Genomic DNA, 17,202 nt, shown 5'->3' on the forward strand with positions numbered 1-17,202 from the left:
TTTAGATCAATTTTATTCACAGTCCAAGACTCGACACCATAAAGTAAGACCGAGAACACGTAGCAGCGAAGCAGGCGGATCCTTAATGCGAATTTTAGGTCTCAGATATGTAATACCTTGGACAACCTTCTAAAAGCGACTCTGGCCTGCTCTATCCTGGATTCATATGTTATCGGTCTAAGAAAAAAATGTATTATTATTGTCATTTCTTCTGTTTTACTGGCACATGCGATGTACAACCTAATATGATTAAATAATATTTACTTTCTTGAATAGATGACACTATTTTGTGTCTTATTGCATTTCCAGAATGTTGATTAATTAAGTTTGTATCTTGACTTAAGTAGGTAGTGGGTTCTGTGTTTTTTATAGTTAAGTACCTATTCTTGTGAATCTCATCATTCTCTTTGTCTTCTCCCTATGCGGGGTCGACTTCCCTAATCGCACTTCTCCATACAATTCTATCTTGAATCATATCAATATTAATCTCCTTTACCAACATGTCCTGCCTAATCGTCTCCCCCCACGTCTTCTTTGGTCTTCCTCTCCTACTCCTTCCAGGAATCTGGACTTCAGCAATTCTTCGTATTGGGTGATTAGCGTCTCGACGTTGAACATGACCAAACCATCTCAACCTATGCTCTCTCATTTTGGCATCAATTGGTGCCACACCTAGACTTCCCCTAATATACTCATTTCTAATTGTATCCTTCTTTGTCACTCCACTCATCCATCTAAGCATTCTCATTTCCGCCACCACATGCATTCGTTGTTCCTCTTTCTTTTTCACTGCCCAACATTCAGTTCCGTACATCATAGCCGGTCTTATGGCTGTTTTATAGAGTTTTCCCTTCAGCTTCATTGGAATTTTTCTGTCATACAACACACCACTCGCTTCTTTCCACTTCATCCATCCAGCCCTAATTCTACTGCATGTATCTACATCTATTTCTCCATTACTCTGTAATACCGATTCTAGGTACTTAAATCTACTGCTTTTTACAATCATTTCACCATCCAAAGATACAATTTTATTTGTAGTAACTCCATCTTTAAATGAACATTCCAAATACTCTGTTTTTGTCCTACTAAGTTTTAAACCTTTTTCCTCCAGAGCTTGTCTCCACTGTTCCAGTTTTTGTTCTAAGTCTCTTTCTCTATTTCCTATTAACACTACATCATCAGCATACATTAGGCACCATGGAATGCTACCCTGTAGTTTCGCTGTTATTTGGTCCAAAACTAATGAGAATAAATAAGGACTAAGCACCGAGCCTTGGTGCAATCCTACTTTCACCTGAAATTTATCAGTCTCTCACACACCTGTCCTAACACTAGTCGTTACTCCCTCATACATATCCCTCACAATCTTTACATATTCGCCAGGGACTCCTTTCTTATTGAGTGCCCACCACAGAATCTCTCGAGGAACTCTATCATATTATGCTTTCTCAAGATCAATGAAGTTAAGTACTCTTGTGAATATGTGCCTTCATAATCGTGTCAAATATCCCAATATTTCAATTGGGATATTGCTTATCAGCAATTGGGATGCGCCCTGTAACTGGAACAGAACTTCCCCACCCAGTATGTCCCGCTTTCAATCCTACTCAGAGCTCCTTCACACAACCACAATCTATTGAGTCACTGTCTTGTAGAGTTTTAAATAATTGTTAAATCATGAATAACAAAAAATAGAGTCAACAAAAACATGTATTTTATTATATTATAAAGCAGTACAAAAAGTTAAAATTCATTTAAAAAATAACAATATTATAATCTATAAAAACAACTAACTACAATTTATAAAAAAACAACTAACAATAAAATTTTATTGTTCGTCTATTATACCTACATTTTTATTAAAAAGATCACTTTTAATTATATTTATTATTATACTGTATTTATTACTTTTAATATAAGTTAATACTCAGGTACAAGTTCTAATATCTTTTTCAAGGTATTTTGGCTGTCTTCGCTACTATTATTCGATACTTGGAGGTCCCAATGTTCAAAATCATCCAAATTACATTCTGATGGAGCATCATCAACATCTAAAAACAGATATTGTTGTCAGTCACATACTTCCAATATCTTTTGTGCTAGAAAAGTTATATAATCTCTAAAATCACAGAGAATTGTAACAATGTTTACCTTTTGTAAAAATCCAGCCCCTATTTTTTCTAACTTCAATATCAGCTGATATTCTTATACTTTTGACAAGCTGTCCATAGGTCTCCTTAAACCATTTAATGTCTGTCTTTCGCCTAATATCACAAACTATCCAAATTGGAGCATCAGACGCTAAAAAAAATATGAAAACTGTGTCATACTACGTATACTTCAGCCTTTTTTTGTATAAATTCAAACCCGGTATAGTCGAAACGAAAACCGGTCAGAATGCACAACAAAGTGACTGTATCAATGTTTGGTATAAATGTTTAAGTAATTCGAGAAGCAGCTTTAAAGATAAGAGCTTGTAGATATTTTAACATCCCATTAATCATGTAAATTAGTCATTTTAGAACATACAGTAAACATATTTCATATTAGTAGTTAAAACTATTAGACAATAATGTATTAAGCAAGAGAAATTAAACGTTTTTCCACTTTTAAGGACAAAAAGCAAGTTCATTAGCAGAACTGAATTCAAAATTATTCTGCACATCATTTTTGAAACGCTATTTGGTTAAAACGTCTCATTTTTGTTGGAAAAAAAAAATATATTAATTTGTCTGGACTAAATTATGGTCTGTTGATATCTGAGAGGACTTGGTATTTACACAATGTTTAATATCTTTTTCAAGGCATTTTGGCTGTCTTCGCTACTGTTATTCGATACTTGGAGGTCCCAATATTCAAACTCATCCAAATTACATTCTGATGGAGCATCATCAACATCTAAAAACAAGTATTGTTGTCAGTCATATACCCTAATGTATTGTGGGCTAAAAAAGTTAATCTCTAAACTCACAGAACAATATGTAACAATGTTTCCTTTTGTAAAAATCCAGCCCCTATTTTTTCTAACTTCCATATCAGCTGATATTCTTATACTTTTGACAAGCCCTCCATAGGTCTCCTTAAACCATTTAATGTCTGTCTTTCGCCAAAGTGGCTGTATCAATGTTTGGTATAAATGTTTAAGTAATTCGAGAAGCAGCTTTAAAGATAAGAGCTTGTAGATATTTTAACATCCCATTAATCATGTAAATTAGTCATTTTAGAACATACAGTAAACATCTTTCATATTAGTAGTTAAAACTACAATGTATTAGACAATAATATATTAAGCAAGAGAAATTAAACGTTTTTCCACTTTTAAGGACAAAAAAGCAAGTTCATTAGCAGAACTGAATTCAAAATTATTCTGCACATCATTTTTGAAACGCTATTTGGTTAAAACGTCTCATTTTTGTTGGAAAAAAAATATATTAATTTGTCTGGACTAAATTATGGTCTGTTGATATCTGAGAGGACTTGGTATTTACACAATGTTGCCAAACTGAATTTTGTTATATTCGGTTTAAATTTTCTAGCCGATTTCTGAGCCGACCATGCTTTTATAGTATACATATAAGATTATACCAACCTTTCTCACAAGCTGCTTTACAAAAAATACCAGGATCCGTTTCTCTTATTTCTTCACTCCACTTTATCATGTTGTGCCTATGAATTTCTTTGTATGGTCCATCACTTAACAATTCTTCTAAATCTAAATTGTGATCTCTAGCATAAACCCTTTTAAGAGGTTCTGATATTCGAAGAAGACAACACCTGTCTTCTCCTAACCTAAAAACAAAAAGATATTTATGTAGATACATTGTCCCTAAGAATATTTGATGATCATCAACATATTTAATTTGTACTTTTTTGTTTCTTAATTATCTTAAGCACCTTGTAGGTTTCTTCATTATGAATTTTTTTCGATTGGTTTCATAAACTGTCTAGTTAGACTTAACTGAATTGAACTCTTATTTTAGTTTTACGGAGACCTGAGCCATTTATTATCTGGTCTATTAATTAATTTTTTGTGTTTTTGATTTTGTTGCTATATTTTTTTAAAATATATTGACTTTTTTTTGGCTTGGACTATGGTCATTCAGCCAGTCTCAATCAAAAGTAAATGTATTAAAGATATGACCAATTAGTGAAACTTGGTTATTATAATATTATTACAATTTTTTTCTTCTTATTTACCTACTCATTACAGCTAATGTACATACTATGTTAATAAATATAAATATATTATACTACTTAATGTTTATCAAGAACACATAGTGTATACATTTTACAAATAAAAATATTAATGTTAATATTAAAATAAATGCATTCTTTTTTGTATTTTATTTTAGTTTTTTTTTGTTTTGTTTTTTGTTTTGATTTTTTTTGTCACTACGATAGGATGTCAACCCGGTTTAACCCCGCGAAGGTTTAAATCCTCTTAGTGATTTTTTTCTTTAATTTTTTTTATTTATTTTTTTTTGTTTCATGTTTTTTTTAATTTTTTGCTTTTTATTTTTTTAATATTTTATATATTATAACTAATTACAATAATATTTTACATATCCGACAAGAAAGATACCAAACAGTCAAAAATTTTCTTTTTATTCAGTGACAGAATAAAGAGAATATTTACAGGGAATGGGATGTTCTGGTCTATAATTATTTTAATTAGGTGATTGGTTAGGTGTTTATGCGTTTTGTATTCAAAAAATATGTGGTTCAAGTCACTTTTAACCTCACATTCTTGACAAATATTCGAATCTAATATGTTTATTTTAAATAAATGTGCAGGATAACATGCATGTCCAAATCTAATTCTACTGATGGTGGATATGTATTTGCGAGGGAGGGTGAAATTCTTATACCAAGGTTTTTCCGGAATAATCGGTTGTATCAAACTGTATTGTTGATATGTTACAGTATATATTGACTTAAGATTCTTGTTATTGGACATTAAGGATTTAACCATAGCAGTCTTTCAATGCAAACCAAACCAGCGAAGAGATATTTTTTGTTTGGGCATGCACCCCAGTCGCACTGTAAATTATTGTTATATCGAGGGGTTCGAGCGAAAACCCGATAACTAACAAAACCATTGTTTAGAGATAATCGCGATTAAAGATTTTACGAAGTTTGAAGAAGATTTAAAATCGTCTAGGAAGTTTTATCAAATATTTGTTATAGCCAAATGGCAGAGAATTTAATATTTAGTTAGAATAATTTATTTTAAGTTTAATTTATAAAAACGTATTTACAAAAAAAAAATAAAACGTGATATTTATCGGGTTTTACCTCGTTGAATGAGTATAACATTTGACTTTATTGGTTTTTATTTTGAATTTTTTTAATTATATAATAAAAGTTAATTGTGTATTATTCCAACAAAAATAGATGAATCTGCATTCTTTTTAGAAAATTAAAAGGTAAAATGTGTCTTCTTCCAATTCTTCTCACATCATTAGGTCTGGAATTCGATCTACAATGTAATTACCGGTTTTTAAATTTGTTATTGAAGCATGCACCTCTTCTGGAAAATATTTTGTTGGCACATCTTTATCAAATCCGTTTCCTTTGCTTCACTTATTGGAAAGGGTACTTTTATATAACTTTGGTAAATTGCCCGGAGTTGGTAAGTCTATGTTTGCTTTTTGGGATAAAATTTGTTTTAGCCTTTTAGGGCGTAGAGTATGAATTTTTTTTAATTCAAACCAACATCTGAAATTTTTATTAACTGGTTACCGTTTTCCGCTATTGTCTTTTTTAGAATATCATGCAGTAGAATCACTGTTAGCTAAAGCATTTATTATATCATCTGAGAATATACACAGCGTTTTTTAAAAACTTTTGACACACTGGAATTCATTCATGGTAAGCTAGTGGAAACATTTCTTACTAAATGTTCGTTCCTTTCTTTGGGAAGTTTTAGGGACAAGTCTAGTCCTAATTAGTTTGACAGTTATACTGTACAAAATAAAAAATTTTCTAGACTAGACTAGTACTACTAGACTCCAGTAATTTCTAGAGTTTCAATAGTCTTCAGACAACTTTTCAGCACACTTAAATTTAAAATTTACTACAAAATTGATTTGCTGTGGTACCTTGGAAGTTCTGAGTTTGTTTTTCATTATAAATATGGGCCCCATTCTAACCGCTTTTTTTGTTTTCGTAATATTCAATTGTCAATTTACGCCATCTTTTACTGGGTTTTCACAGGAAAAATTTTTGCTGAAATTTAATAAACTATCATAGTCTAAATATCTTTATCGGATTTTCGCATGAATATATTTTGTCAAAGTGAACAATTTTGTAATCTTCATCTCCGATAAAATTAATTATCAGTTTTTAACTTAAAAATATTTCAAATAAAATTAGTAACTTTTCACAGGAAAAATAAGATAAATGATTCTACCGGATTCTCATATTATAAATATTTTATTTTTATCAATAAAGTAATAATATATCGGGTTGGTTTTATTTAAAAATATGAGTTAACGGTTTTTACCATGTTTGGTTTTTATTAGTTATTGTGCTTAAAAATGTTAATATCAAATACATAATAACATTTACCAGTGGTAGGAGACGTGTTTTTACTACAGCAGAAATAAAAATACCGGATTTCATAATTTTGGTATTTATCGGGTTTTCGCTCGAACCCCTCGATATGTTATATCTGAAGTTAACTGATGTTCCTGTTTGTCAAATTTGAATGATCATATTGTAGTAATCTTAAGACAAAAAAGATGAAGCCCAACTCAGGACATTCGAGAGAACGATTCTGAGAAAAGTATATGGCCCAGTGCAAGAGGACTGTGACACATGGAGAATCAGAAGAAAGAACAAGGTTAATAAATTGACAGAAGGGTGTGATATAGTAAGATTTGTGAAATTTCAAGATTGTCATGGCTGGGGCTAGGACATGCAAAGAAAATGTTACAATGGAAGCTGATAGGAAGACGGAGAAAAGGAAAGCCCAGAATGAGATGGTTGGATGAATTATTGAAAGACAACCAGAAAACCATGAATATAAGAAAAGGGGGAGGGGGGCAAAAGAGAGATCTAAATATAAAGACATAGCCAGGACAGGCAAAGACCCATCCAGGGTTATGATGCCAAAAGAAGAAGATATTGCAGTAATCTTAGTTTCATTTCAAATAATATTTGTTCTTCCTTTCTGTTCATTGGTGAATTGATGACTCTATTGAATGTTATTATTCAATTCTTTGCACTCCCAGTAACATTTGTGTATGAATAAAGCAATCTTAGTGTAAAATATGTTGCTGATAAGTTGTATATAAGGGTGATACAAGAGTTTTGCTATTATTAATTCTATGGAAAAGCAGTTTTAATGGAATGAATTGAAGCATTTATTTGAAAAAGAACACAGGTCCATTTTTCGCAAATTCGACTTTATGTATTCTTCTCATAGAATGGTAGTTTCTCTATCCATCTGACGCATTCAGTTGTGAAAAAATCTCAGATGTCCGGAATAAACTACATAGAACATTTGGATAGTTTTAGAAAAACAACAGATGTCTGGAAAGTTTTTCTTGATTTGCCAAAATTTTAATTTTTGGCAAGTGTTGTTTTTCAAATAAAAGCTTCAATTGCTAATATGTAGTGAATCTTCATATGGGACTAGATTTTTTTTGCTTGTATCTATTGGACCAAAGACTGGATGGAGTGAGGAAGAGTCAGGCCCAGAGCATGATTTAAGGACCAAGTGAAAGATGACTTACAAGTGTTAAGAGTATGAAACTGGAGAACCAAGGTGAAGGATAGGAAGGAGTGGAAGCTGATTCTAGAACAGGTCAAGACCCATCATCAGGGGTTGTAGAGCCAATGATGATGATAATGATGATCTATTGAGCTAATTACTTAGAGCATTTGGCAAAATTCACTTAAATGAACATTGTCTGGAGGATAACCAATATGTTGCTAAAGACAACACTTTAATAAATTGTATAAAACATGTGAAAATTAACTAATTACAATTAAAAATAGTAGTTCCCGGTTTCAAAATACAATTGGTATTCTGAATAGCATAATTTAAAGTAATATTCTAGCAAAAACTATTCAGGAAGGCTGCGAAAGTGGCATTCATGGAGAAAGTTTCTTGGCAAAGCACTACAGGTACAGATCTTATCAAACGATTTAATTTATGCATAAGAATATCAACAAATAAGTAAATACTTACATATGTTTAAGCTTCTCACATAAATAATCTTTCCCAGATTTTCTTTTGCCGCTAAACACTAAAATGATTTTTGGGTTTTCCATTTTCAAAATATTTCTGAAGAAAGTTTTTTTAGATAAAATAAATAATAATAATAAATAATAAACATTACTGATTTATAGGCAACACCTATTACATATTAATTAATCCGGAGTGTATACGCAACCGCGGGAAAATATAGATGTAACAAAACAGCATTTTTGCAAATACATTTGTATGCCTTTACAAATGCGTAAAATTGTAGAGTACTATAAAACTGTAATAATTAATAATGCTTTTAAATTATATTGAATATAACTGTATCTTGGTTGGATGGAAATTAGTTTTTAAAATCATTGTTATTTTTTCCTGGACTATTATACACTGCAAGTTTAAGCTCAATTTCAATTGGTTAGATACAGGGTAATTTCTGTTATTATATCCAATCATATCGAATTCTCGGTATTGATAAAGTTAAAAATAGTAGTTCTGTGAACCCATATTTAGTTGACATTTCTATTATCAGTCCTTGCACCGATGACGTTTGTCAACGGAAAGTTCCCCTTCCTCTTCCTACCGCACTCGACTTCGAACTTTTAGCCGGGTATACCAGTTTTTTTATAGACCTTAACTTATTATTAAAACTCGTTCTATTTCAAAACTTAACACGTTGCGTTATCGTCAGTGATTAGAATTTCATTCCAATATGGCTCAAAAGTTCAACGAAATTAAACAGCAGTTAGATGTTGCTTTGCGCGATAATTCTAAGCCTTGGACCCCCCTTCTAGCAGCAGCAGAACAAAAAACAGGCCTAGATAGGGTTTATCTAGCTTTAGGTAAGAACTTGATTGACTATTATTTTTTAATTGAGGAAGAATTTTTTGTGTTAACATTTTAAGAATTAATTATAGTAATCACTCTCTGAATAGGTGACCTTGGTTATCAACTTTTTTTATAATTTAATTCTCCCAGGAGAGTGATTACTTATAAAAAATAAATGTTGACTTCCATTTTTTCCTTAATCTAATATTAACATCAATTTACTAATAGTTAGTACATAGCACCTACCAATCTTCTCAAAATTGCACACATAAGAATTAATTTATTCCTCTTCTCTTTATGAATATGAAGGGGCGAAGGGCTAGACAAGGGGTATGCGTATGCCACATTTACAGTTTTATCACAATACATTTCAAAAAAATAATAGCCAAAAACAGTATCTTTAATTCACTCTTCTTTCAAATAAGTGCCTATTTTAATATATTCTGTTGTCTACTGAACATTTGTTGTATCAGCCAAAAATAACTTAAAATTAATATTCATTTTTACAATAAATTTAAATGTTTTGCAAATGAATAGTGTAAATTTTAATAATTGAATCATTTATTGTTGAAAGGGAGTAAGTTCCATTTTTCTACTTTTCGAACTTCTACTACGGATTGGGTAGATCGTTCACACCTACTTTTTGTATTCTTATAACCATTGACTGAACATCACTTGAAATTCAACAAGATGTCTAACACATCTTTGACATGATCAAGTAATCAATGTTCAAAAATGTGACAGCAAAGACGCCAGAAATATTTTAATTTCTAATTTAACTGAGCCACTGTAGCTTTAGAAGACATGTAAGATTCTATGTCCCAGCTAGTATATTTTATAGCTAGTCTTTCCATATATTTCTTAACTTCTTCCTTTCACTGATTTCTGTCCAGTGCCTTTTCTTTTCAATTCTCAATATGTACAACTTTTTTCTAAGTCTTAATATACCCTGTCCTTCCATCTGTTTCTTGGTCTACCTTTTCTTCTTTTTTTTGTATTGGCCTTCATGATTGTAACATATATTCAGCATTCATTCCTTCCCCATTATTTCAATGTGTCCTCAATATTGTATCCTCTGTGCTTTACCATCTTATGTTCAGTTCTGTATAATAGTTCTTTATTATTCCATCTTCTCCGTTGACCACCTATTTTCCATATTTCCTCTTCCATGTTTCTAAAAGGTCTATTTCTAATTTTTTAAGCATCCATCTTTCGCATGCCTGTGTAGCTGTAGGCCTGATAACTGTTTTGTAGATTCTATTTTGTAGATTTTATTATTGATTGCTAGGCTCCATACTTTTTATTTACTTATGCTATTCTTGCCTTTATCTCTCCTTCGCCCCTTGTAAATTCTGAAACTACACTTGAGAGCAAAATAATCGACTCAATTGCTGAATTGTACACGTTAGTAATCTCGAATTTCCTAAACCTGTTGTCCGATTCGAGTGATTTTTTAGTATGTTACAGCCTTATTATTTAAGAAAATCGATGTAATATTATTATTGCTAGACAGGTAAAAGTCATTTTATACCAGGCGTAACAATTATAGGGCGTTTTTTTTCTTAAACGTACCTAACTTTTTTATTATCCAACATAAGCAAATGAGTCAAAAAATAAAATGTTAATAAAGCCTAAGCCTACAATTGAATTTTGATTTAAATATTTTTTATATGCTAGAATACTCCACAGGGTGTTCCGAACTTTAAGAAAAAACACAGTATGATTGTTACACCCGGTATAAAATGACTTTTACCTGTATAGCAACAATAATATTACATCGATTTTCTTAAATAATAAGGCTATAACATACTAAAAAAATCACTCAAATCGGAGAACAGGTTTAGGAAATTCCACGTGTACAATTATTCAGGAAGTAAGTCGATTATTTTGCTCTCAAGTGTATTTTATTCATGCATGTATTTTCTCCTTCTATCTCCAATGTGAAATTGTCTTTTGCTACTAGCCCATTCTTTTTTCTTTTTTATTATATTGTTTGTTAATAGTGGGTTTTTATTTAATTTATTGATATTCCTTCATCATTTTTCATGTATGGGTTATTTTTCTGATATCCTTTCTTTATTTTTTTTTGTTTCCTGGTAATAGGACCTTAATCAACTATTTTTAACGGGAATAAACCACAATTTTACCAAAAAATGATTTTATTAACGTTTCGAAGCCCAAATCGGGTTTCGTTGTCAAAATACTACTAAAATAAACAAAAATGTTGTTGCTAAGTAAAAAAATTCTTCTAATAATATCTTCAGAACAACATTAAAAGGACCTTATTTCCTTTTTTTTAATTTATCTTCTATTTCTTTAAGTTTATCTTCATTGTATTTTATTTTTATTGTTTTTTAATGTTTCTTTCATAATTTTTTTCAATTCTCTGCTACTGTCACTATTATTGGTTAAATTTTTTATTCGTATTTTTCTAATTGCTTCTGCTACTTTTTGGCATTTCTCATCATTTAGTTTCACCTCAATTTGTAAGAAGACTGAATAATGATTCTTTAGCTATCCAAAAACGATAGTTGGTCAAATTATATCACTGAGTGTAAAATTATTGTGTATATCTGCTAGCATATTATTTTGTTTTGTCTGTTGTAGTATAAAAATATAATATCTTGATTGCATAATATTATAAAAAATAAATTAAAATATAACTATCATTATGATATGATATATCAACTACAGTGTAACGTAAGCATATCTGCAAATAAACATTGTCTTTTATCATTAAAGTTTACAATAATTAGTTAAACTGATTGGTTACAACCTTTCTCTGACCTTTGACAATAATATATTTAGATACAGATGTTCATGTAAAAGCTCCATTAATGAAATTATCATACATTTAAATATTTTTTAGGCTGGTATTTAATTTTTTTTTTAAACATTCAGCGATAGCCATCACTTATTTTAACTTGTTTAATGTTCTGACATACAACAAGGCTTTGGAGCTTTGGATTTAAAATGTATTTAAAAAAATATATTTGAAGTTGAGCTAGCATTATTTTCAAAAAAGAATAAGTCACCAGAGAAATTGTCAAAATAATACTCTGACCTATTTCTTCTGAAATAAGTTCTATGTGTTCTGGGTCTCCTCTCTCATCATCAAACAGTTCTTTGATGTATTCTGCCCAGCATTGTACTTTCTCATCCATCTGTGTTATATAGTAATCCCATGTCTATCCAGAAGTAGGTACACCAGTGAGATTTTGTTTTCTTAGTCCTGCCATTTTAACTTTGTTGTGTGGTATTTTTTTTTTGATGGTCCTCAATATCTTTGCAATTCCCTTCAAAGTATTTTTATTTTGCCTGCTTTATCATCTGCCTGATCTCGTCGTTAATATCCCTGTATTCATTGTTATCTTTGTTTTTTAAATTCTTCGTTGTTCCGTCATATTGAGTAACTCGTTATTCATTCATTCCTCTTTTCTCCTTGCGGAAATCTTTAGAATTTTTTTTAAAAGGTTCTAATTAACCATGTTTTAGTCGATTCTAGCATAGGCGTAACCAGCGGCTGGTTTTCTGGGTTATAACCCCCCTGTTGGATGTACTTTGAGCTCTATACGCTTAACACCATTATTATTCCATACCCCCAGAGACCTTCAAGTAGATGTAACCCCCCCTTAGCATCAAACTGATTACACCTCTGTATTCTAGTGGTTGTCTATGTCATTGGTGTTTATGCTCAGTATACTCAGTACATTATTTCACAGTTTTTGCTCTATATTTTAAAGAACCGCTTGGATTGACATAAAATTTGACACACGCATAGCTTAATGTCAAAGAAAAAAGTGATATTGTGCCGATATGTGCTTTTGTCCTGGTGGTGACAACCTCCACTCACCCCTCTTGGGGGTGGAAAAATATGTGTTCAAAATATGTCCGGAAATGGATAAACTGACTAATTTTAAGTAACTTTTGTGCTATAGAGCTTTTTCGCCAAGTCAACAGTTTTTGAGTTATTTGCGAATGAATATGTTCATTTTTCAACAAAATAACCACATTTTTAGACGGTTTTTCGCAAATAACTTAAAATGTAAGTATTTTGTCGAAAAAAACAGTGTTTAAAAAAATCTTTTTTCCTGTTTTTATAAAAAGTTTCTAGCATTAAATTTAAGCAAGTTACGCTTAAAATAAAGTTGGTCCCTTTTGTTTTGGCAAAAAGAAATCGGGAAGACCACCCCCTCATTAGCAACTTAAATGAAATTAATGGTTACCACTCCACAAATTATTTTACTTATGTTGTGTTTAGATGATCTGTAAGTTTTATCGATTCAAAGTGCTTATTTTTGAAAAAATTTGGTTTTAAAGTAAAATTTTTAAGAATTTTAATTTTGAAAAATATGCTTTTTTCAAAATAACTTAAAAATTGTTAGAGATACCAAAAATCTCGAAAAACAAAAAAAGTCAGCATTGCTTTTCTGAATATCATGTATTTTTTTGATTTTCTGTTAGACAAAAATTGATTAAGATTTGGTGTTTCTAAATTTGCATACATTCGTGATCAGTGACTCGTTCAACCCCTTTCAACTACAGCCCTTTCAAAAATAAGGACTTTGAACCGATGAAACTTACAGATCGTATAATATAAACAATACATACACGAGTCAAGAAATTTGTGAAGTCGTAACGATTAAGTTCATGTGAGATACTAATTAGGGGGTGATTTTCCCGATTTTTTTACCAAAAGAAAGGGACTAACTTTATTTTGAGCGTAACTTGTTTACTTTCGATGCTAGAAATTTTTTTTATAAAAAAAATGAAGCTTTTTTGAACACTTTAAATAAGTTGTAATGAGTTTTCCCCGAAATGCGCTTCATTTTTGGTTATTTCACGTTAAAGTATTCCATTTGGAATTTGACGAATATGAACCTAATTTTTCATTAGCTATAACTCTGCTTCTACTAGGTATAGAGACGTGACATATACACCATTTTTTTAAATTTTTTACAGGCTATATTTTTGATAAGAATATTTTTTCGACAAAATACTTACTATTTGAGTTATTTGCGAAAAACCGTCTAAAAGCGTGGTTATTTTGTTGAAAAAATGAACATATTCACTGGCAAATAACTCAAAAAGTATCGACTTAGTGAAAAAACTCTATAGAACAAAAGTTACTTAAAATTAGTCAGTTTATCCATTTCCGGACTTACTTTGGACGAATATTTTTTCACCCCCAAGAGGGGAAGAAAACCACACCCAGTGCAAAAGCACATATCGGCACAATATCACTTTTTTTCTTTAACTTGTTAGCTATGTGTATGCCAAATTTCATGTCAATCCAAGTGGTTCTTTAAAATTTGGAGGTTTTGCAATATTTTGCCGTTAAAGAACGTACTATCAGTTCTTATGCAGTTCATGTTGGAGGCATTCTTTTACTTTATACTAAATTTACAGTCAAGATGCAGTAGAAATAAACAAACCAAGACACTTTAAATGCTACTAGGAGCACACACAAATTATGATTCGGGAGTGCTCCTAGTAGCATTTATCGTGTCTTGGTTTATTTATTTCTACTGCATCTTGATTGTGAAATTAGTATAGGTTATTTAAGCTTGCTTGTGTCTATTGCAGGAATTTTTTGATTTTAACGTTTTTAGATGTGACTATAATCCTGACGATAATTGTGTTGTGATCTGAGGCCACATCTGCTCCGGGATATAGCTTTAACACCACTACAATATCTCTCATTTATCATAATGTAGTCTCTTTGGTTTTTAACTACTTTGATATGTACACAGATGTCTGTTTGGTAGCTTTAATTCGTTTGTAATAATCAAGTTCTGCTTTTGGCGAAACAGAACATTAATTAGTCCCATAGTAACCCATGGTTGTGAGTTGTGAGACCTGGGTAATGACAAAAAAAAAACATGAAACGCAACTTAGGATTAGAGAGAGAGATACTGAGAAAAGTAAACGGCACATAGAGAATCAGGAGAAACGATGAGATTCATAAATTTAATGAAGTGCACGATATTGTAGGACTTGTTAAAAGTCAAGACTCTTACGTCAGAGACAAAAATATACACAATCAATAAAGAAAATATTACAGTGGAAGCCGATAGTGGAAAAAATACAATTAAAAATGTATTTTTTCAAATATAGTGGAAAAAATGCTAAAAATGCAGATGGGACGTGAATTATAAATTGTAAAATTCCCTCATCTTCCTTAGTTTCAGCATCCGTTATGGCTTGCAAATTGTAGAAGCCTCGGAGGTGTTACCAGAGAAGGTTCCCATTGTTTTGAGTCTGGAGGATGTAGAATAACATATTTGGGTGTTGTTTTATGTGCTATTAGATTGAAAACTTAGTTTTTTGATAGCAGTTGTCGCTAGGGCATCCCTGCCATTTCGTTCGTTGCAATCCGTGTGCCTCCTGATGAGAGACTAATAAGTTTCGAAACCGGTAGAGGTACTTGCTGCACTCTCTGATTGAACTGGAATAATGATGCGTCTGTAGTTTCGTGTTGCAACGAAATTGAAAATGGTTATTCATTTTTGAAAAAATACTAGTTGACAGATCGTTCTGTAGTAGGTACTATCATATTTAAAGAATTAAAAGATAAGTATGCAAAATAGTAGATTTCTCAGTATTTTCGACATCTCTATGTTAAGCCACGTATTTATCGGATAATCATCTTAATCTCGGGAGGATATCGTCATAAAATTGTTTTTAATCACAAACAAATTAATTTGAACAGATCGTATACTCTCGATTTTTTTAACAATGAAACACTGAAAACTTTTGTTTTCAATACGTCCACAAAATTTATTACAGATGTCGTTATAGCTGTTTCGGCAGCTTTCAGAACTAGCAACAACTTAAGTAAATACATTAAGAACAATAAGAGCCGAAAGAGAAAGCAATTACAGAGTGGTGTTTGCAAACTAACTTGTGGTGACTGTCCGAAAACTTACATCGGTCAAACTGGCAGAACTTTTGACGAACAGATAGCAGAACACAAAAGAGCTTTCAACAATAGAAAAACAGATTCTACATACGCACTTCACCTTCTAGATCATAATCATTCTTTTAATGAACAATTTCAAATTCTTCATATTCAAAATAAAGGCCCTAAGCAATCTTTATTAGGATCTATGGACATTAATTGGTCTAAGAGCTAGCAACGTTTTCGAGAAATCATTTTAAGACGGCTGATTCTTTCATATATTGTTCCCTATGCTTCCTCGAACACCGTACCGGCCATCTGACTGTTAATACAGGTTGCGTTCATTACTGCGCAGCACACCTGTACAGGTAAACACAAGATCAGGGTGATTGATTAGTGTGAAAAAGCTTAGTAGATCCGCTATAGTAATAGATAGCAATAAAAGTTAATAACAAAAATTGTAGCTAACTTTGCGCTTCACATTACAAAATTAGTTAGAATGTTACAGGGTGTTCGATAACATAGTGGCAGACCAAACTTTTGTTTTTTTAAATGGAACACCCCATATTTTATTTTATATTCGAAATCTTCTTAACTTCCCCTTCACAAAAATATAAAGGTTTGTTATGTTATACAGGGTATTTACAAAGTTATAGCCAATGTTCTATGAAAATCGTAATAAGTTCAGCTCCCTGTATAAATAAAAATAAGCACAACAGCAATGGTTTATTGGTGCCATATTTTTTTGTTGATTGTGAAAATTTATAAAAATGGTTGATATTGCTAATTTTCTTTATATCGAATACAGGGTGAGTCAAAACGCAAGTACATTATTTTCACAGTAATTTTAAATAGAACACCCTAATTAATAACTTGCTCTGAAAAATGAAAATATCTCGAAAACTGACAAATGTAGGCATAGGGAATATTATACAAAAATTAAAGTACGGTAATGATATTTTTCGATAGTAATATAAAATACAGGATGTTCCATTTAAAATTTCTGAGAAAAGAATGTACTTGTGTTTTGACTCACCCTGTATTCGATATAAGGAAAATTAGCAATATCAACAATTTTTAAAAATTTTCACAATCAACAAAAAAATATGGCACCAATAAACCATCGCTGTTGTGCTTTTTTTATTTATACAGGGAGCTGAACTTGTTACATAAAAAATTGGTTATAACTTTGTAAAAGCCCTATATACATAACAAACCTTTGTATTTTTGTGATGGGGAAGTTAAGAGGATTTCGAATATA

At 31.2% G+C, this 17,202-nt stretch overlaps 2 protein-coding genes across 2 annotated transcripts in view; one reads left to right on the plus strand and one right to left on the minus strand.

The window, feature by feature from the left end:
• Positions 1 to 1,700: 1,700 nt before the first annotated feature.
• On the minus strand, positions 1,701 to 8,350 carry LOC126880652 (phosphomevalonate kinase). Its single transcript, XM_050644694.1, has 4 exons — positions 8,201 to 8,350; positions 3,593 to 3,792; positions 2,155 to 2,304; positions 1,701 to 2,054 (listed from the first exon to the last, which is right to left on the minus strand). The coding sequence occupies exons 1-4, from the start codon at positions 8,281 to 8,283 to the stop codon at positions 1,924 to 1,926; spliced, it is 564 nt and encodes a 187-aa protein (XP_050500651.1). The 5' UTR covers positions 8,284 to 8,350; the 3' UTR covers positions 1,701 to 1,923.
• A 400-nt stretch (positions 8,351 to 8,750) lies between these two features.
• LOC126880653 (receptor expression-enhancing protein 5-like) overlaps positions 8,751 to 17,202 on the plus strand; it is a 51,446-nt gene continuing 42,994 nt past the window's right edge. The window contains exon 1 of the mRNA XM_050644695.1: positions 8,751 to 9,054. Within this exon, the coding sequence (XP_050500652.1) occupies positions 8,925 to 9,054 (130 nt within the window). The 5' untranslated portion in view covers positions 8,751 to 8,924. The remainder of the gene's footprint in view (positions 9,055 to 17,202) is intronic.

The sequence above is a fragment of the Diabrotica virgifera genome, chromosome 2 (genome assembly GCF_917563875.1).
Source record: "Diabrotica virgifera virgifera chromosome 2, PGI_DIABVI_V3a".
Taxonomy (NCBI): domain Eukaryota; kingdom Metazoa; phylum Arthropoda; class Insecta; order Coleoptera; family Chrysomelidae; genus Diabrotica; species Diabrotica virgifera.